Raw genomic sequence first — 23,125 nt, 5'->3', positions numbered from 1 at the left:
TGGAGTAAGAGGCAATGCTCGGTTTCTTCTGAGTGCAACAGTGCAGAGGGCATTCTGGTGTGGTTCAATTCTGTGTAAACTCGTATACTGCAGTGACAAGAAAACCCCCTAATAATCTAACTTCCTTCTCTCCCCTCTGGTGACTGTCCTCGCCCCAAGGACACAAAAGTCATCATTCCTCTGGCTCTCTTGTTGGCCCAAGGAATAGATATTTATTCTACAGCAAGTGGAACAGGAGACACCAAAACAAATCTTGTTCAGTATTATTCTCCACGCCCTGATGTTCAGGGTGTTCATTCGGGATGCTCCAACTCATACCAATTCTGTGGGTAAAGAAATAAATTTGTTCTTTGAGATGTGTCCTCCAACAGCAAGTCATATGAAATGGATATGATGAAGAAAGAAAGAGAATCTGGTGTGGATTTGGACATTCAGTTTTTGACAATAAAGGTACTAGGTGTTTCGAAACATTGCTGTTATTCAGCAGCTGTTATACAGTTAATTCAAAGCTACCAATAAAAAGCTACCAATAAAAATCAACATTATCAACAATTCCCCAAGAGCTCAGGCTGGAAAAAAATCCAGTTCTTCCTGTTTTCAGTAGCAAGCTTTATATTTCTTTTAAAAGGCTAAGGCTCCCCCCTTTAAACCAACTTCACATTTCAGTTTATTTTGAAACTGCCTTTTATTGGGATCACAGCAGTAAAGGAGAATCTGAGCTTGTAAATAATGACTGCACATCTGGTGACATATTACACACACTTTGCAGTGACACTGTGCTGCCTATTAAGGCAGTGAAGGCTTTAAACATAATTTTAATTAATTTCTCCTGTTGAACCCTAAGTAATATGGGAAAAAAAAAAAGAGATAATGTCTTTTTTTCCTTCCCCCTTCCCTCTTCTCCTGTTAACAGATATCTAGAGAGGTAGGGAAGTGCTTCTTTGCTCAACATTTCATGCAGTTCTGATTCCAGATAATGGCACTTGGCATATCTGCACTTCGCAGCAGTCAGAGAAATACAAGTGCTGCTGGAATAGCCTGCCCAAAACGTACCAGAGATCAGCAGCTGGACTACCTTGGTTCCAGGGAATGCATTTGTGTAACACTGTGTGATGCTTTCCTACATCAAATGGGCAAACAGCCCATGGGACTGAAGGGAAAAGACTGCAGTGAGAGCTGTGAATGCAAAAGCATGGGCAATGATCAAACCTTGAGGCTGAAAGTGCTGCCGAGGCTAGGATAGGCACTGCAGGCACATGCACTCCTGGCAAGACCTATGCAGAATTTTTCACTTCTGTGGTGAATAAGTGTGTGTGTGTGAGAGACAGTTGGCAAAAAAGGTGTTTGGCACTAGTGACTGCTAAAGGCACTTTTATCCAAGAGCTGCAGGTGGGGAAGGAAAAATGACAAGTTGTCAGCACAGAATATTTTTCTCTTAGTTGATCTTTTTATTTCTGTAATTATGGACATACTTGACTTTTTTTTTTTTTTTTTTTTTTTTTTTTTCCGCCTGTGCTGTCATGCAAGTGCTTCAGGAGAGCTATTTCCCACATTAAACTAACTGCTGTTGGCAAGACACGAAGCAAAGAGCGTTCAGTGTGAGAGCAAAGCCCAGTTACCTGCTCTGCATCTTACCGACATAGAGCTGGCTGTACAATTCCAGTCGCGTGTGTCCTTCTGTTGGTGCTTTACGCACCTCCACAGGTAACTGGTCTACCTGCAGGCTGGCTTGTTTGACATTCCTCTCAGCATTGACCCGATGCCACTGGTCATCATTGAGCTGGTTGGAAGATCTAACGACGATCTCCACAGGCCCATTTCCAACATCAAATGAAAAGGAAACCTCTGTAGCAGCTGAAGCAACAAGCAAAAGGGAACCCATCTTATGTTGTAAACAAATTCACTTATACTTCCTAAACAGAAAGGAGTCATATTTACTAGAAATATGCACTGCTCGGCCACTTTTCAGAATTTATAAGCATGTTCAGTTCCTTCTAACCTGAGTAGGAGTTAAAGTATTTCCAAGGGAGCCACTGTGAAAAGTTTCTATAGCATGTGATAGAAATCAAATCAGTCTGGATTGTAAAATTTAATCAGAATAAATTATATCCTCAAAGAGGATTTTTTTATTTTCACTAGTAATTTCAATAATATTGGAAAAACCTGTTCACCAGCTTTTAGAAGAAAACAACAGACCCTGAAACATTGACATTATTTTTTGATTTCTACAGCTTTCCAATTTCTATATTTTTTTTTTTAGAGAAATATGCATTTTGATAAAAAAAAAAGTGGTGCAGAAGAAGTGCTTTTTTCCTTTTGAGGGGCAATTACTTTTTACAATTATCTAATAATGCAGTGGTAATGACCTATGTGAGACTTTGTGGCTGAAAAAGAAATGGATTCTTAGCAAGCACTGCAGTGCTCTATTTAGAGTGGATGATTCAAACATGTTGAGAAATCTTACAAATGTCCATTTGGGTCTACTAGACATTCCTCCATGTCATTCTCAGCAAACTATATAATTGATACTTACTACTAAACAAGGAGCATGATTAATAAGATATAGATGATTTTACAATTAAGGAATACAATTTTGACTTTCCTACTGATATTTAGTTTATAAAATTTGGGGCTGTAAATTATATTATGGTGGTAAAACATGAGGTGAAAGAGTCACTGGAAAACAGATTATCAGTGATAGCATTCAAAAGAAGGACACTAGACAGAAGTAAAGACGATCAAGAGTTCTACTTAATTTGGGTTTTTTTAAAATGTATAAAATAAAAAAGCTGCAGCACCCTTTTAATTCTTCTGAAAAATCTCGGGTGCCCAATTATGGTCTCAGTGTTCCAGTCTGGCTGAGGTTTCTTGTTTGGTTGAATTAACAAAACAGTCTTGCAAAAATCTTCCTCTGCAAGACTATTAAATTGTGGTAGAAGTACTACTCTATGATCATTATCACTAACAATGCTGATAAACAGTGGGAAATATTTTTGTACATGGCCTAATAGATTTTCACAAGGCTACGTCGGACTGAATTAAATGCATTTTTATGAGAACTGGAAGGCTAGGAATAAACTTTTTACAGAGAATATTCTTTCAAACCAAATTATTATAAAATTTACACCTTTGCTTTTTTTTTTTTTTTCTGCAAAATTTGGTATCTCTAAAAGAAAAAAATTAAAAGCATATTTTATTGCTGTTGTACTCTCTGTTCTCTGCAGAAAAAAATAATTTCATTTCTTGAATGAACTGCCTTTCATAAGCCATGAATTTGGTCTGTTTGGCCTTTTGCACTTTACAAGACAGAAAATCTGTATGAGCCAAAGCTTGCCATTAAAGAAATAAAGATGTTTCATTTTAATGTTATTATGTCTCATAACTTCAGCGGTTTTGCCAATAAACTCAGGCAAATTAGGAATTAGAGTAAAATCTCTCCAGTACTTAAATTGTACATTGTGTTCAAGTCTATTTTCAAGGGGTGTGTGTGTGTAATTCTCCTTTACTTTTTGCTTTGAAGAACTGCTTTAGATGTCTTCACTGTCAGGCTTGAATTGCTTCCCAAAAAGCCATCTGTCTCCAAGGCTGTAAAATGAGAACCCTTTAGCAGAATTTTCATCTTATCCTGAGGCAACTGATGGCACTGTTGCTACTGCTTGTGGGTACCTTGAGTACAACCTCATCCAGGTTTTTGAAAATCTATGCAAGAATACTGCTTTGTTTGTAAACTGTCTTCTGGATGGAAACATCAGTAATTTTTTAAAGGAAGATTATTCTTCCTTTAAAAGAGAAAGTGTAGAGAACTGGCAAATAGAGATATTTCTAGTAGAAGTTCTGTGCCTACATAGTCTAGCTTTATGAATGGCTTTAAACCGAAATCCATATCACAGCCTGAAAGATGAAATTTGTAGTTATTGGAGAAAGTTATTCACTCTGACATGAGTACTAGTTGTGTAAATTCATATTATATTCTTATATTTAATCTTATAGTTAGGGAAAGAAAGGCATTCCAGAAAAATCTTTTCATCAAAGTCTCTTTTCAGTGCATCTACTTGCTGACATGCTGAAAGTTAGAGAAGGCAGTACAGCATCAATGGACTGTGCTGATTCATCCCCAAGCAATCTGAAAACACGTCTCATAAACCAATGCCCTGGTTTCAGCTGGGATAGAGTTAATTTTCTTTAAGTAGCTGGCACGGTGCGTTTTGGATATATTGTGGGAATAATGCTGATAACACACTGATGTTTTAGTTGTTGCTATGGAGTGCTTATGCTAAATTAAGGAATGTTCAGTTTCCCATGCTCTGCCAGCGAGGGGTGCACAAGAAGCTGGGAGCAAGCACAGCCAGGAGAGCTGACCCCAGCTAGCCAAAGGGCTATTCCATACCATAGCACATCATGCTCAGTGTATAAATCCGGGGGAGTTGGCCAAGAGGGGAGGATTATTGCTTGGGATATTGGTCAGCAGGTGGTGACCAATTGCATCATGCTTTTTTTTTTTTTTTTTTTTATCCCTTTTCATTACTATCATTATTATTATACTATTTTAAAAATTATTATTGATTTTTAAATTGTAGTTATTAAATTGTTCTTATCTCAACCTGTGAGTTTTACTTTTTTTTATTTTCCTGATTCTTCTCCCCCATCCCATCAGGAAGGGGGAGGAGTGAGCAAATGGCTGTGTGGTGCTTAGTTGCTGGCTGGGCCTAAACCACAACCTAAGTGGAGGAAACTTGCTAGACTGATGGGCTGAAATGAGCTTTGCAGATGAGCAGAGGCTGCATGACTCACGTGTGAGTTATGATGCTTCTTCGGACTCTTTATCCTCAGATTCCATTGGAATGAATTTTCAAGTCTACAGATTAAGTATACTTTCCAACCAGCATCTCTAGGTAAAATCTCTTAAGGTACTTGTACCTTAACAGAAATGGATGAACGTCTGATCACAGGCATGTTAGTCATAAAAGGAAGACAAAGAAATTGTATTTTCCCCCAATAAATAAGACTGGGGATCTGGTGACAACTGACATGGAGAAAACTGAGGTACTCAACAATTTTTTGTCTCAATTTTCACTGACAGTTGCTCTTCCCTCATCCTTCAAGACCCTGAAACTCAAGGCAGGAACTGGGGGAATGAAGTGTTCAAGGTCAGGTTGGATGGGGCTTTGAGCACACTGAGCTGCCCCCGCTCCTTTTTCATCTACCCCACCTTTATTGCTGGGTATGGTGTTGTATGGTATGGAACATCCCTTTGGCCAATGGTCTACTGTCCTGGCTGTGTCCCTTTCCATCTTCTTTGCTACCCTCAGCCTACTGACTGGGGAAAAAGTGGGAAAGAGAGAAAGGCTTGACGCTGTGCAAGCACTACTCAGCAACAGACAAAACACTGGTGTGGTATCAACACTGTGTGTTAGCACAAATCCAAAACACAGCACCATATGGTCTGCTGTGGAGAAAGTTAACTCCATCTCAGCCAGACCCAGTACAGCATCAAATTTGTTCAGAAGTTCAGCATAACTAATTATGTAGAAAATAAGCAGTTAGTTAAGTCTTTTTATTAAGTATTGTTTACTTTTCAATCTTTTTATGTCTACACATACAGCCTTGAATGATGTGGTATGTCTGACTCGAATACATCCTTGATTGGCACGACAGTGGTATTATTCTGTCTAACTTTTGAAGAGGATGATTAAAAGATATCTAACCAACATGTGCATATCTGACTATTTAACCCCAGTGATCAACAGAACCAGAGCAGGATTTTTTCAGAAACATGTAGCAAATGAGAGCACAGGTCCTAGAGATTTCTATTAGTCAGTCACCTTGTAGTTCATGAAGTGAGTTTTGTGAATGATCTTTTTATTTGCCATTCTACCAAATACGATAAAACTCAAAGCACTTGTTTTAAGAAATGAGAATGAGGACCAGACATTGAACAAATGTCTGAAATTGTTTAATTATGAAATAAAAAAAAGAAAACTAATGTGGGTTTTAGTTTATTCCGTCAGTACAAGATTTTGTAATGGAAACTTCACTAAATTGAACAAAGGTGAACTTTTTATGTGCTTCTGCCACATATTAAATATTGCCTCAATAAACTGAGGTTTGTGACTTAGTTTCACCCTTTCTGTGCCTTCTGCAATTACATATAATCAAATCTGAACACGTTTATTTCATTGATTCAGTTTTCTAAGGTCTCAGGTCATTGTCAACCATCTGTTCAGAACTTTGGCAAACTAAATGCCCTTCTCACTCTTTGTTTTGTGTTCTTGTTTTTTTAGGTCTATTCAGATCCCACTGTTTCCTCATCTTAAATTTATGAGGCATTTGTCCATAAAAAGTAAGAGACATGACTGCGCCACCCTGAAGGAAGGCCTGGACAGGCTGGAAGAGAGGGTTAACAAGAACCTAATGATGTTCAACAAGGGCAAGTGTAAGGTCTTCCACCTGGGAAAACATAATCTGGGAGTGCAGCACAGGCTGGGAACTATCTGGCAGGAAAGCAGCTCTGTGGAAAGGGACCTGGCGGTCCTGGGGGACAATGAGCTCAATATGAGTGAACATTGTGCTACTACAGCAAAGAAAGGCCACAGGGTGCTGGGCTGCATCAACAAGGGCATCACCAGCAGAGATAAAGAAGTCATTGTCCCACTCTACTCAGACTTGTCAGGCCACACCTGGAATACTGTGTTCAGTTTTAATCCCTGCTCTACAAAAATTATGTCGACCAGCTGGATAGGGTCCAGAGGAGGGCCGAAAAGATGATCAAAGGACTGGGAAGCTTGTCATGTGAGGAAAGGCTGAGAGAACTGGATTTGTTCAGCACTGAGACGAGAAGGCTTAGGGGAGACCTTATTGCCAAGGTCCAGTATTTAAAGCATGGCTACAAAGAAGGTGGAGACTCCCTTTTTACAAGGAGTCACATGGAAAAGATGAGGGGTAACAGGTACAAGTTACTGCTGGGGAGATTCCGACTGAATACAAGAGGAAAATTTTTCACCATGGGAGCAATGAACCATTGGAATAGTCTCCCCAGGGAAGTGGTGGATGCCCCAACATTGGAAATCTTTAAGATTCGGATGGACCAGGTGCTGGGCCATCTCGTCTAGACTGTGTTTTTGCCAAGAAAGGTTGGACCAGGTGATCCCTGAGGTCCTTTCCAACCTGGTATTCTGTGATTCTGTGATTCTATGACTGCATTGTCTGTGGGATTCTGCATTCCTTGGGTCCTTCCTTTCAAGTCTTTCTGGTAGATACGTTTTAGTTAAACACAAGTTCTGAGGTTGAACAGCACAGGAAGTAACATGAACTATGTCCTTTGCTATGCAGAAGGTCAGGCTAAATGAGCTGATGGACTTTACTGTCATTCAAGATCTATGAACAGCTAGCTCTCCCATTTTCCTAGAAATCCTTGTGTTTCAAGTCTCTTCTTTTCCTATTTTCCTAGTTTGATCCTTGTGGATAAAATGCAGGCTAGGATTTCTAGCTATAATGAGGCTGCCAACAAAGAAAGAGACACTGACAGATGGGTGGGTGCTCACAAACTACCAAGCAGTAGGTGAAGGTTCTCAAGACACATCAGCTGTGAAAAAAAGAGGAGGGATTACAACCCTCCTAACAGTCAGTTTTGTATGCCAGTGTTTCTATTTCTCTCCTCCCATCACCCTTTCTCTGAAACACATACTGTCATCTCCTGCCTTGTACTCTGTTTCTCTTACCTCCCCTGACGTATTTTTATATCCTTCAATGGGGCTCACTGATGTTTTAGTTGACTTACATCAAAGGGAATATTATCTAACTATTTAAATCCTTTTGGAATGCCATTCTTAGAACATTAATGCCTTGTTACAGCTAGAATCGGAGCTCACTTTCTTGGCTGTGAAGCAGGATACAACAATAAGCTATAAACTGTAGACTAAAATCTGCCAGGCAGATATTTCCTCCCTCCACTTTGCTTGCTTGTTCCATGAAAACAACAGCTTGAAAATAATCTATCTCTGTAAGGGCAACATCTGCCAAACTTCTTGGACAGTTTGTTTGTAAATACCTCTCTGACAAAGGGCTTACCAACTAAATCAGTAGGCAGAATTCAGTGAAATGGTTGAAAATGAGTGAAAACTTAATCAACAGATAGAGATGCTAAACATATCTAGAGCTAGTGGTTTATATATCTTGATATGGAATCCATTTGCAGGGTCAAGAACAGGTCTCATATCTGTAGTCATTGAAATCCTTTCCACTGACTTTAGTGGACTGGATAGAAAAGAGTGCTTTCCAGGATTTGAAAGCAACTATCTTGTCTGCCTTTCACACTTAGCTGAGTTTAAAGATAGTTTTACAAAGTCATCTCTAAATTACTTGCCCTGCTGCCCTCATTTGCACAGGGGTGAGAGATGGCCATGCCAATGCTGACATCAAAAAAAACATTGATAGGTTGTTCCTGGCCACAAAAATATGTGTAAAGGGCTACAGATGCTCCCCTGAAGTGCCATATTGGAACACAGAACCTGCTTTGAGGAGGCCACTTCTCAAGGGACACAACTAAAAATTAAAGCCACCAAAGCAACATCTCAGAGAGAAATTGTTGATCCAAGTTGTTTGACTGCAATGCAGGAATTACAGCATTGCTTGGCTGTCTGTTAATAATCAGGTAGTTGTCAAAAATCATGACCATATTTCCAGTAATTGGACTAAGCACCTGGAAGATTTCATCATTTATCTAATTCCCAAATGAAATAGCCATTTGAACTAATGAGCGAAAGCTTCACTCATTTGACCAAATGACAGTGCACATCTATGCCCAAGACTGCAGTGATCCCTGAGCTAAGTGCCAAATGAACTAGCTCTGGAAGCTGCACAGCTGCATCAGCACGATGCTGTGCCAAGAGTAATTAGTTCTAATGAGAGGCTATACTGCACCTAGGATCAAACCCAGCATAGCTGAGTGCTGATTTATGTGGGTATGCTATCTTTTTCAGAATTAGCTCGAGTATCTCTCTAACATGGGCGTTCGTCGTACAGACTAGACACAATCTACATGTGCCTGTAGGTTAACAAGTCAATCAAAAAAAAAAAAAATCATCCAACTTTACACTCTCTTGGATCTTATGCAGTCATTTATGGAAGTGTCAAGAATGAAAAAAGGGTGAATAAAGCTGTCACTTCAATGTAACATCTTTTAACACTGACTTCTCATGGTATAAATCCATCCACAAGATTAATATCGTAACAACCAAGGCTCAGTGTCTTTCTAAACCTTTAGAACAAGCTGATATTCTGTATGGAGTAAACAATTCATTGGACAATCACAGAACCATAGAATGGTTTGGGTTGGAAGGGACCTTTAAAGATGACCTAGTCCAACCCCCCTGCCCTGGGCAAGGACATTTTTCACTAGATCAAGTTGCTCAGAGCCCCACCCAACCTGACCTTAAACACTTGCACTGATGGGGCACCAACAACTTATCTGGGCAACCTGGTCCAGTGTCTTACCACCCTCTTTGTAAATGATTTCTTTCTCATAACCAATATAAATCTACCCTCCTTCAGTTTCAAACCACTGCCCCTTGCCCCCTTGTCCTGCTACTACAAGTGTTCATAAAAATTCTTTCTCTGCCTTTCTTATAAGACCCTTTTATATACTGAAAGTCATCAATAAGGTCTCCCCAGAGCCTTCTCTTCTCCAGGCTGAACAATCCCAGCTCTCTCAGCCTTTCTTCATAGAAAAGGTGTCCAGTCCTGTGATCACACTCCTCCATCCTATCTAGGTCCCACTGGATGGCATCCCTTCCCTCAAGCTATCAACTGCACCACTCAGCTTGGTGTCATCTGCAAACTTGCCGAGGGTGCACTCAATCCCATTGTCAATGTCACTGCTGAAGATATTAAATAGTACTCTTCCCAGTATGGGCCCTTGAGGGACACCATTTGTTACTGGTTTCCACTCAGACATTGAACCATTGACTGTAACTCTTGGGACACAGCCATTTAGCTAGTTCCTTATCCATCTAACAGTCCATCCATCAAGCCCATATCTCTCCAATTTATCAGCAATAATGTTGTGAAGGACCATATCAAAGGCCATACAGAAGTCCAGATGACATCAGTAGCTTTTCCCTTGTCCACTGATCCAGTCACTCCATTGTAGAAGGCCGCTAGATTAGTCAGGCACAATTTTCCCTTGGTGAAGACACGTTGGCTGTCTCTCAGCACCTCCCTGTCATGCGCATGCCTTGTCATAGCTTCCGGGAGGATCTGTTCTATGATCTTACCAAGCAGAGATGTGAGGCTGACTGATCAGCAGTTTCCAGGTTCCTCCTTTCTACCCTTTTTAAAAATGAGTGTGATGTTTCTCCCTTTTTCCAGTCACTGGGGACTTCACCTGAGTGCCATGACATTTCAGATATGATGGGGAGTGGATTAGCAACTACATCAGCCAATTCTCTCAGGACCCTGGGATGTATCTTGTCAGGTCCCATGGATTTGTGTATATTCAGGTTCCTCAGGTGGTCTTGAACCTGAGCTGGGTTACAATGAGAGGGATATTTTTTCCCCAAATCCTTGCCTTGATGTTCAGGGATTTGAGATATATGGAAAGAGTGATCACCATACGTATTGATAAAATATTACTTTCCTGTGAAAAAGAGGGTACAGTGACTGCTATACATTTGCTGCTAACATGTATGGAAAGGAGAAATTAACTTCTCAATGAAAGGTAAAGGAATGAAGACATGTATAACTGAATGTCTTTAACCATTAAAGGTTTGGAAAAAAAATATACTGTAATATTTAGAAAAGATACAAATAGAAATCCAAGGGTGCTGTTTTGCAAAGATTAAAAAAACTAGTTTCTGGTGAACAGGATTTATTAAAGTCCTCTGAAAATTCATCAGGAATACAGAACTCTTCAGAATGTCTGAAACTTCTTATGACCTTTTCAGTGTGTTTTTATATAACATTTTAATTTTGAAAATTTCAAAGCATCCTGCAGACCAGATAAACAATTCAGAATGAAAAACAAAGAAAAAGGCTTTGTCAAACGCAGAAAGGAGCATCCTCTGAAGTGCCTATTCTTCTCATGTTTTTGATACTCATTTTCTCCACCTGCAGCCTGAAGGCACTTGATTCAGTCTCTGCTGTGTGCAGGATTACATCTGGTAGCTGCAGACTTGCAGTGACATTTCTTTGTAAATGGACAGGGAATTAGATCTACTGAGAGACGTTGTCCTGATTCAGCAAGAGCTGCTGTTTTCTTATGCATATGACTGTCACATTGTAAGACAAGACTGCACACGAATAAATTTTTTTGCTTTATATTTAAAAGACATGAACTTTAATACATTACTGTCCTTCTTCCATGATACTTTCAACATCTTCTTTCTAGTAAGATTTACAACTGGACCAGTAATTTCAACAGCTGGACAAATAATGGGTGTAAATTCTAGCTTTCTGTTTACAGAAACCAAGCAATTCTGGTTTAATGGGAATTACATATGTTAAAATCCTTCTTTCGTAATTTCATTTTATGACTGTTCAAATATGTTTTCATATATCTGGCTGCCTGACTGAATAGCTAGCTTGTTGTCTTGTTCCGTCATTGCCTATGCTGGATTAAACTCCTCTACTATAAGAATCTTCGCTTACTGTCTCCATGCTGAGCCCTTGAAATTAATTATCCTCACCTGTGGTTTTAATCTTAGCTATTTAGTATATATCAGCTAACTCAGAAGTACTGCACTACATTGCAGCATAGTCCTGGGAAACTCTGGGACTCCCTTAGTCTGGGATTCCCAGAGTACTGCAAAATATTGGGAAAAGATGTCAGAAAAAAAATGTTGAAAAGGCAAGTGAAGAGAAGGCAAATGCAAGCTGTAAGGTAGGAAAGACAGTAACTAGTGGTGTACCCCTGGGGTCAGTCTTGGCTCCAGTCCTTTTCAAATTTTCATTAATTATCTAGCTGATGACAAGGCAGAGTGTACCCTCAGCAGGTTTGCAGATGTCACAAAACTGGGATGTCCATGCTGTCATCCAGAGGGACCTCAACAGGCTCAAGAAATGGACTGACAGGAACCACGTGAACTTCAGCAAGGGGAACTGCAAAGTCCCGCACCAGGCAAGGAAATACTCCATGCACCAGTACATGCTGGGGGTCACCCAGCTGGAAAGCAGCTTTGCAGAAAAGACCCTGGGGGTCTTGAGGGAGACCAAGTTGAACATGAGCCAGCAGTGTGCTCTGGTGGCAAAAAATGCAAATGGTATCCTGGGCTGCTTTAGGATTGTTGCCAGAAGGTTGAAGGAGGTGATCCTTCTCTCTCTGCTCAGCACTGGAGAGGCTACACCTGCAGTGCTGTGTCCAGTCCTGGGGTCTACAGTACAAGAAAAACACGGACATACTGGAGAGAGTCCAGTGAAGGGCCACTGAGATGATTAAGGGACTGGGGAATATCGCCTATGAGAAGAGGCTGAGAGAGCTGGGGCTGTTCAGCCTGGCAAAGAGAAATCTCAGGGGGGATCTCATCAATGTATATAAACACCTAGGGAGGGTATAAAGAAGGATCTAGGCTTTCTTCAGTGGTGTCAGCCCAGTGGCAGGACCAGAGGCAATGGGCACATGCTGAAACACAGGAGGTTCCCTTTGAGCATCAGGAAACCCTTCAGTGTAAGGGTGACAGCTCGCCCGGGGGATCTTGCTGAAGCCCACTGGATTTTTTTTTCAATATTCTGCTAGTTCGTTGGCTAGTCTGCACCATCAAGCTTAATTTTGCTGTGCACATGCCACTTGCACCAATATCCATCCCTATCTACATATTCTGAAACATCTGCAGGTTTATTTCAGTGCTTCCTTATTGCTGTTTTACATGAGTTCAGCTAACAACGTTATTCCTGTGTCGTCCCCCCCCTCCCTTTTCTGTTTTTCAGTATTTAAGGGTATAATAGACTGGGATAGTACTGTGTGGAGTAATTTTCTTCAAGTGCACATTTACAGCTGCACTGTTTCAACAATACTAGCATTAAAAGTGGGCTATTCACTCCCATAGTCTGCTCTCAAAAGGTTAAGAAAGAGGCATATCTGCTAGATGCAGCACTTCTCGTTTACAGCTTGTTTCTGGTAGAGAGAGATAAGGTCACCGAGCCATTGGGTTTCCATGCACACACTAGATTACTCCTTTGGAGCAGAAGCTGGAGTAGAGAACAGCACAGATTTACAATCCTTCCCCAAGTTTTCCCTCCGGTGGTGCAACCTGCTGTTTGACTGCAGCTGAGGGGGAAATTTAAACTGCTGGAAACCTGTCTCGACCTTTTGCTATCTGCAACTGGTTAAATGCTCTCTAGGTGCAAGGTAGTAAAAAAAGATGGTGCCGGCTTCTCTCACCTTGTGGACAAACACCTCTTTCTCTTTCTACTGGCAGACAATCACTTACACAAGTAATTCACAATATTTTGGAAAGGCAGAACTACAGTGGAGCTCAATCTGAAGGGAAATCAGAATGGAATACAGCACCTTCCTCATCATGAGTAAGCATCTGTGTGAGGACAAAGATAAGGAGGGATTTGATTTTAGTAATAACTAAGAATCAGTTATTTTTGTTGCACTTTAAAACAAACCTAACTATCAACCAACCAATCAAGCAGAAATACCAGTCTTGCCGCACAGTAGATTAGATTGCTTTGGGGGATAAAAAATATAGCATTTAAATGAAAGTTTCAAAATTTCTTATGAAAGATCATGCAAAGGCCAAATATACCCTAAGATTATTATTTATTATCATTATTTATTAATTGCTTCATTTATGCTAATTGTGCTCCAGCTGTCTTGTAGATAGGCACTTGGAAACAAATCTCATGTTTTTATGATTATATTTTAGTTGATGTAGCAATTTGCAGCCATGGACATCAAGAATGAAAAATAACGTTATCAGTCCTGCATAAACAGAGAACCAAAGCAAAGATACGTGAAAAGACTTGTTTAAGGTCAAACATGAGATGGTTAGAGCAGGGTTTGAAAAAAAATTCTACTTGCTTTACGTCTAAGGCAATAAATACAATTTCAGATAAATGATGTTAACTCCCATCCAGACATCCCTCTTCCAATAACTACTTAGCTGCCTGGAAGGAAGGAAGGAATGGTGCCTCAGTTGAAGGTCTTGTTTCATTGCATGAGGGTTGCTAAAGCTTAAAAAAAATACAGCAGCAAAATCTTCTGGTCTCTTCTGTGAGAGATGATTCACACAAAGGGAACTGTAGTCAGTGCACTGAGGGAAAAAGGAGAGGAGGCGTGTGCTTCCCCATCTGTAGTGGTTATAATACACTTCATTAGATCCTTTTAAATGCAACACTCTACCATGAAATCAAATTAGTCCCATGCACCAGGAGACACCACAACAAGGGGGAAGCACAGACATCAAAACAGAGCTCTTCCATGCAGCATACAAAGGGTTTTGTGTAACTGGTTCTTGTTTTTTGTTGGATGAAAAGCAAAATAAAAGTGGGTGCTAATGTTCACAAAATCAGAGTATATCTGAGCATGGTAAAGTATCAGAGAGATTTTTGAGAGGGGAGAGCAGCTTCTTTTCCTATGAAAAGTTGCTATGCAGTTGGCATGGTTCTAAAACTGCTGAGCAACAGGTCTGAGTGCTTACAGGCAGTTACAAAGGATACCAACCCCCTTCTCAAGTATGTCATCTTTGAATGTCATAAAAGTCAGTCAAAATTGTAAATTGTGCATTCTACTAAAATTGGTAAGGGCCTGGTGCAAGCCTGAAAAGTAGACATCAAGACTGTCACTCTTCTGTGGTGTGATTTTGGGAAGGCACATTGCCCATGTCCTTTTCTTTCCCTTCTGTGGTGTTTTTCTTATTCTGTGATTTGTGTAGTAGATGTAGGTTCTGCTGTAGCCTGTGGTTAAGACTTGTAAAGGTATTTAGATGCCTGGGTGGTAGCTATCAATAAACTTATATCTGGCCAGGTGCTCATGATGATATGAATGTATTGATTTTTCTGCCTTGCCACGTGAGTTTCTGTCATTTGTGGTGGCTGCTATTTACTTGTGTGTGGCTGTCCAGGGGTCACCATCAGAGTAAGGACCCTGCTGCACTACGCACTGTACTACTACAATAAAAAGGCCATCCAAAAATCTCAAGTTTACTTTCAGCGTAGTAACTCTGTATATGAAAAAGGTGTGTGTGAGCGTGCAGGGTGGATGGACCCAGCTAACTGTGGCTCCCTTTTATTGAAAGCTTTAGACAAAGATTTTCTTCTCTTAAAATTATACTCATAATAATTTATGGTTGCCAACATTGAGGGTAGACCCCCCCAAAAAATGGAAGATGGTATCTTTGGTATTGTTTACATTTTTATTCTGCAGCAGGAAAAAATATCTGCAAAAAATACGAAGCAGGAGTATCATGGAGTGATATAGGAGAGTGGGAGACAGAACTGACATGTTGGAGGTAAAAATATGTTCTTTGACTTCATGGTTATTAGAGATAGAAAACTGTAACACAGTGGCAGAGGATAAAGGGCAGAGCCACGTGGTATGTGCTCAGTTTGGACTGCTATGTGAGTGAGGCACCCGCCTGGTTTAGCCACCTTTTCTTAACTACTTTGCTTCACTGTATGCATGAGTCTCATGAAATGTAAGGCCAACAGGAGACCCATTCCTATTTCCTCCTGTAACAGTGGAAAACATAAAAAAGTGAGTGAAAGGATTTATGACTGTATAAAACATTTGTTAAGACTTCATACTAATAGAAAGCTGTCTTCAGTGCACAAGTAAAGACAAAATGCACTACGGTAATCCAAACTCTATTTTAAAAACAAAGTCAAGATGTTTAGATCAAGAGGATATAAAAAGCCTAAATTATGCCAGGTAGAGTAATGGTAGTCTTATGATACTAACTGTCTTCATGCTCTTCTTAAAAAATAGAGTCACTGCTTTATTAACTTTTTAAGGAAATTTCACATTAGTGTTTTCTCTTTTCTTTCAAAATCTAAGAAATTATACATGTGTGCAACGTTTCTGAATGGAAACTCAGGAGAAGAAACACTATTTTTCCTTGTCTTCAAAACAAATGTAGCAAAGCAAGGTAGAGAGACAGAGACTGAATCAAGAGCGACTTAAAAAATAATTAATTTTCATCATGATTTAAGTTGATTTTTTTTTTTTAAAACTAGCTTTTAAACCATGCTGAAATGCTGCAAAGTGTTAGGAAAGTCTGTGGCCAAAACTTTATATGTACATCTAGCATCTACCACATTACAGTGGTCCCACAAACAAAGAGAAAAAATGGTATTTACTTGAATCAACCTACTGACATAATTTGAATTAATAATGTGCATAAATATTTGAAGCATCATGGATACAATTGTATTATTATTATTATGATGAAAAACACCTCCTTTTTCATTATATCTTATAATTTAGTCACAGAAAATATTTTTCTACTTTAAAAATGAATTGCTTTGGTAAAAAGAATAAAAAATAACTTAGACTAATAAAATAATAATTTAGGCTAACTAAACAATTGCCAATATTTTATGTAAAAAGTCCAATTTAAAGAAAAATATAGTTCAGAGACTCCCATGATCCTGTTTAAACACTGAGAAGAAAGATTCTCAAAAGCATCTAAATTAATTAGGACAAAAGATCCACTGGATTCAGGCCATATAGCGTCAGGAATCAATGCAAAGTGGTTGGACCATTTCAGATTTCCTCACTTGTGGCATTTCAATGTATGGTGCGATGTTGATGATTAGGATTAAAGGTAAGGATTAAAGAGAAGAGTGGTATGGGTGACAGTATAGTGGGTGTCTGCTACAGGCCACCTGACCATGAAGAACAAGTGGATGAGACCTTCTAGAGACAGCTAGAAGTAGCCTCAAGTTCACAGGCCCTGGTTCTCGTGTGGGTCTCCAACAACCCCGATATCTGTTGAAGGAATAAGACAGCAGAATATAAGCCAGGTTCCTGGAGACCATTGATAACAACTTCCTGACACAAGTGAAAGAAGGCAACGAGGAGAGATGCTCTGCTGGACTTTACACTCATGAAAAAGGAGGGGTTGGCTGGGGATGTGAAGTTTGAAGACAGCACCAGTTGGAGTGATCACGAGATGGTGGAGTTCAGGATCCTGAAAGGAGAGTGCAAGGCAAAAAGAAGATAGGCTTCTTCAAGTACCGGCGTGCTACTGAAGTAGTAAAATAAAGACTATGGAAAATGTGGGCCCACTGCTGAATGAGGCAGGGGCCCTAATAACACAGGACACGGAAAAGGCTGAGGTAATGAACACCTTCTTTGCCTCAGTCTTTACTAGTAAAACCAGCCTTCAGGAGTCCCAGGTCCCATAGATCAGGGACAAGGTCTGGAGCAGGCAGTTTGGACCAGATGACCTCCAGATGTCCCCTTCATACTCAACCATATTTTAACCGTGTTTCTGTGATTGCAGAGACTGTGTGGGCTATTTACTTACTGAAAGAGCAATAGAGACTCATTTTAGTCCCATGGACAGCATGATACCAAAATCCCACCACTGTTCTTTGCTGAGATGAGCATTTTTAAAGTTTTTTTTTGGAAACTGCACTTCAGGTGGTGTCTTAGCTACCACGTCTATTCACTCCGTGGTTCATTAAGAATGCCATTATTCTGCAAAGTGGTGAAGAAAGCATTGAGATATTCAAAAGTATTTTTTCCTCATAATCTAGTGATCAGACCATCCACAGATGCAGTGGAAGGTAGATATCTGAAACCCACATGGGCAGATAAAAGGAATGCACTGGGAACATCTGCCAAGTCTGGCAATGGTAGGCAGAGCAGTGCCTAATTCACTCAGACCAGAGCTCTTCATGTGCTACTCAGGTGTTACAAAGATGCAGGCACATGTGGGCATGCCACAGGATACATTTTGAGGAAATTTCTCTGGAAAATTTAGGCTGATACAGGCTCAACACACTTCCTGCTAGGTGGCAGCTGAATAGGTATTTTGAGTATCAAAACTTAGTATTGAGATGTTTAAGCCTGCTGGTGGATCTAGCCTCTGACATCTTGTCTTCAGGACGAGACACATCCAATCATGAATGTCAAATTTAGTCATTACTATCAAGAAGAGAGGAAGCTTGTCCTCTAAGTTTGGTTTGGAACATGTTCCTGTTTACCCTGTAAAGCAGAAAACTCAGCGGCAAAGTTGGACTGGAGAAGTCAACTGAGCTCAAAGTGGCATCCTGCTACTACTTATCACATGAACTAATGCAAGAAGCCACACAGTCACTTCAAAGAGTAGCAGGATGAGAAAGTCTTTACATATCAGTTTATTAGCTTCAGTTCTACATGTGAATTTTAACTTCAAATTACATGAAATTACAAATAAAATGTAAACTAATGGAGCTACCACAGTTTAATGACTTCGTGTCCAGATTTTGCTCTGCAGTTAAAGAAGGTAAGAGTGCACATAAAGCCGGTAATTGAAGCAGACATCACTTTCTAATGTGTGGCAGAACACAAAGAATATGAAAGTATATAAAGGATTTGACAAAGTCAATGTAATGGATATCCTTTTTTGATTAAAAACCCCTCTGATTTTGGAAGAAGGGAATTGTCAAATAAGTTAGATATATTTGATATTCTTCCAAAAAAAGCAGAGATGGAAAACAGAACTGCACAGATTGTTGATGAGTTGGATGAAGTATGGCTCATCAGAAAATTAAAGGACCTCTTAATCTGTTTTGGGTCAAGTCATATTTAGTATTATAATGAATACCTTTGCAGAAGAAGTCAGCATATGCCTCAGGTTTTTTAGACAGTAACACAATGTTGGAAAGGTGAGACAATAATACATAACAAATGGGATCCCAGTGTGATCAGCCAAAAATTCCTAGGATGCAGTGGGCAGGGTAAATATTAATGCCATTGTAAAACACACTAGGAAACCATTATCAGAATTAGTGTGGATAGTTTTGACTACCTATGTTTAAGAAAGAAGAAATCACAGTGAAATGAGTAGGGAGACCTTTATTGATATAACCAGAGAAAGGAACAAGAGAAAATGTCTTATGAGAAGAGTTTATGTGAGTTTGTCTTGCTTAACATAGCAATTAAAAGCTGAGAGAAGGTATGATTGCTCCATAGATACGCGAAGGGAGAGTAAATGCTAAGAAGGGAAAATAATTAGTTCAGCCAAGGAATGATATTGAAACAAAAATGAATGGCTATAAACAAAAGATGCAAATAAACCTGTTAGGAATTAGAAGATTTCTAACCAACAAAGGTGTGAAAGTCTGAAACGGTTGTCCAGCTGGCAAAAATTCGAACTGCTTTCAATGGAGATGTACAAATGCAGGGAGCTAGACAGGGGTTATGAATCGTGGGTTTCTGTGACAGTGAGGAATTAAATTCAAGGACCCAGAAGGTCTGTTCCTGTCATGTGCTTATGACATCTGGTGATTTTGTGCAGTATACTAAATATTTTCATTCTGCAGGAAAAAAATCAGCATATATGAAAAAGGTAGCAAAGCATATGCAGTTCTGGTATATAACAGAACATAGACTGGAAATGAGGGCAAAGACCTGAGATGATAGTGGGTGGTAGGGCTAGCAACAGTTTGCCACGTGTTGCATGTATTTTGTGCAATACAAACCCAAAGTTAGGGAGAACTATGCTTTTGAAATGGCAACTGGATCCCACCTTAAGCTTTCTGTGAGCTGTAACTGATTTATAAGACACAGCACATAAAAAGAATATTAAAGTAACGTTCATGGCAATGAGAAAAACATCCCGGCACCCTTAAAGGGACATGGGTGATGCTGAGGGGATGCTGTACGTCACTGTGTAGTGCAGGGTCATGAGTGCCATACTGACACTGAAGCAGACCAAAGTAGAGCAACCTGCACCCGGTGAACTGTACCCTGTCAAGAGTCCAAGAGAAGAGCTACTGATGGCCTTAGTTTCCCCACAGTCCTGTGCCCAGGATTTTCTATCAGTCAGTTTCAGCCAGTTCCCCGGCTGGGATGTTTATTTGCTGCCTTTGACTTGCTCCCACATGCCAGCCTGGGCACCTATCCCCATCTGCTAATTAGGAACAAGGGTACAGGTGGGACAGGCCTTTTCAGATGGGCCATAAATTGGCCTGTTATATTATTGTTATATTATTGGCCTGAATATCAGGCTTTTCTGCATCACCTACCTCATCTGAAAAGGAGTCTCATCTTTAAAAGAATGGTGTTGGTAGTTCTCCAGTCTAGGTTTTTTTTGTTAGTAACTTTTATATTGTCCTGGAATAGGACAAGAGTTTGCAAATACTTCTGTAAAAACATTTGGGTCAAAAATTTCCCTGAAGAATTTTAATGCTTTTTCCATTTAATTTGATGATTTCTTACTGGCTCCTGGGATGAAGATACTCCTCAGTGTCCTATGCATTCTTTGACATGTGGCTAATGCAACATGCTCTCCAAGGGGGTTGTTTTTCAAAACAGTGACCTTCTGCTAGAAAAGCAAAATAACTCAATTAAAAGAAACAATGAAGGTCACACTGGTTTCCCTACCCAGCTAGAAAAATAAAGCAGTGGAAAATTTAAGCTGCGTTTACATTAACATATGGGAATTTAAAGAGTATCATGTGGAAAACACATTGATATGGTAGAATTCCATTTTAGGATGCCTCTGGAGAAAGAACTGATGAAGTAATTAAAATTTATAAGAAAATATATTAATCAGGCATGTGTTATAACATTCAGTCTGGAGGAACAAATGCTGCCTGGGCAGAAGCAAACAACAATGGGAATCATGGTCCCTGGTCCGTCACCGCTTCTTGTCTGATTTTGAAGAAGTTACTTGTGTCTCAACTAAGTAACCTAGAAACAGCTAAGCACAAGAAGCAATGTAGGACTTTCCAAATGCAAATGTTAGGTATTAGAGTGCTCTCTGTATCCCTCGCCCACAAAGTAGTAGACCCATCCTGAAGCTATACTGCTGTTCTCATTAACAAGCTACTCCATGTAATCCCTTTCACAGCAGGCAAGTTCACTGATCACTCCTTGGGGAGACTTTCAGGGCAGCTAGCATTGCAGGGGTTATCGGCCAAGTGACATCTATGAATGTACAGGTTGTAAATATTTCTAGCTTTCTACAATGAATTAATAAGAAAGCTCCTTCCACTCTTACATGCTCATGCCAGGATCAAACACAATCTGACCTTTATCTCTCTAAGCCTCATCTTTTTTTTTTTTTTTTTTTTTTTTTTTTTCTGTTGCAAAACTGACTTGCTGTTTACTTACTTCAGAATAGTAACAGTGAGACACAATTCATTAGTGTCTGTGAATTGCTTAGAAGTGCTGGGATTGAGAGGAGCTACAAAAGCGAGCAGACTATCTTTTCATGAGAATTATATGACAGTGCCATTAAGAGAGTTCTGTGGAAACAGTTTAATCCATCACAGGTTTTCTAGAGCAACAGTCCTGGGAATCAGATACAAAATAGTGATGATAGATGCTTCTTCCCAAATACTCAGGAATATGGCCCTTCCAAAATTTGCTTTGAGGAATTAATCTCTTCCAAAACCTGGGATTTCTCTTGATTAGAAAATTTAAATGTGGTCTATTTGACAAACACCTCACGGGTATGAAGCAGTTGGTCTTTCATAGTCGTAACTGTCCAAAGTCTTCAAACCACATCTCATAAATGAACAAATCCATACTCTTGCCCATTTGACCCTAGTCAGATATGTTGATATTCAGCTGGATTTTAGGTAGCTCCCTGCCTACTGCAGAGTTTCGAGTTAAATCCTGGAGGTCTGTCTCCGTGCACCTCAACGGCTCTAGCCAAGCTCCATTATGCAAAGCTACCATTTCCAGGGAGGAGTGACTGCAGGAAAGAACTGAATGGTGAAGGGAGCTGTGAGTCTTCAAGAATTCAAAATTAAATTCTTGGCATGCTTTGTTTGGCAATATTCAACCCTGAAGTGCTTTAAAAAAAAGAACATTAGGATTGCTGGTAAAGACTTGGAGGATCCATGTTGCTGTTGGCTGACATACAGGCTGTTGTTTTGTCCCTGTTTCACGCATGCTAGGTCAGGTCCCACCAACTGCAACAAGGGGACAGAGGTCACGGCCAACGGTTAATTAGGGCAGTGGCTAGCTAAACTGGTTAGCAGTAGTAGGTGGGTCTTTTACAGCTGATACACATATCTGACGGGCCACGCAGTTTATTTCAGTTCACGCAAGTACTGCATACTATAGCCAACTGCCCATCACCTCTCAGAGCAAGTGCCACTTCTACTGCACGTACACAGTACGGTTATATGGAGAGTGGACACAAAATTTCATAGGTGCTTTTAGGTGCACACTGGAAGAGTAAATGAGGGCCTCCGAGAAAGACACTGAACAGTTCCTTGACATGACATTCAAACTTTGTGGTGGATGGCTTTTATGAAAAGCACTGACAACAAACTGTCTGAGACTGCTGCCCTGCCAGGCTTTGTAGAAAGCAGGTTCCATACCTCTGTGTCCTAAAAGGTATTTCAAGGTTAAAGAAGGTAAAAATGCCCATGGTGAGGGGAGGAGTGGCTTGTACAAATGAAAAAATTGTGTTCTCAATGGTGTTTTTATAGGAAGACTAGATTTTAGGTTAAACCCTCCAAAAACTGTACAGGAAAGAGAAAACATCCTTTTTTTTTTTTTTTTCTTCCTCTAAAAACCAGTTTTAATTTAAAAAATATCTGAAAATTCTGACCAGAGACGTACGGTTTCTGGAAGCACTGTTTTACAGAAAAATGTATACCTTATCCCACTACCCGCTTTCTAAGCAATCCTAATCCCTGTCAGCTGACCAGCCAGCTATTAACATAATGGGGTTCTGTAGATTTACTGATGTATGTAGAAACTGAGGCTTCAGGTAGTTCTACATCTCTGCCAACTGTTCCATGAATGGTGAAATGTACGAGCTTGACAGAGGAGCTACTTGATAAATGGAATAACGAAAGACTTAAGCCACATTCAGAGTAGCTTTTTATCACTGTTTTTTTTCATGACAGTCTTCCTTGTCAGCTGTTTGGAAAAGTTATTTCTTAAATCAGAAAAACATGTTCTTCCCTTCCTTCCTGCATTCCTCCTTTCCTCAGAGATGGCAATTTTGGGCTT

General features: G+C 39.9%; 1 protein-coding gene across 2 annotated transcripts in view; it reads right to left on the bottom strand.

Annotated features, from left to right (window-relative positions):
* Nucleotides 1–23,125, bottom strand: part of CNTNAP2 (contactin associated protein like 2) — a 1,177,736-nt gene that overhangs the window by 105,242 nt on the left and 1,049,369 nt on the right. For both annotated transcript variants that reach the window (XM_026844012.1, XM_026844013.1), the window contains exon 17: nucleotides 1,636–1,854. In XM_026844012.1, coding sequence (XP_026699813.1) covers nucleotides 1,636–1,854 — 219 coding nt within the window. The remainder of the gene's footprint in view (nucleotides 1–1,635; nucleotides 1,855–23,125) is intronic.

This window comes from Athene cunicularia (genome assembly GCF_003259725.1).
Source record: "Athene cunicularia isolate RWA chromosome 2 unlocalized genomic scaffold, athCun1 chr2_part2, whole genome shotgun sequence".
NCBI lineage: Eukaryota > Metazoa > Chordata > Aves > Strigiformes > Strigidae > Athene > Athene cunicularia.
This window is presented reverse-complemented; position numbering and strand designations above follow the sequence as displayed.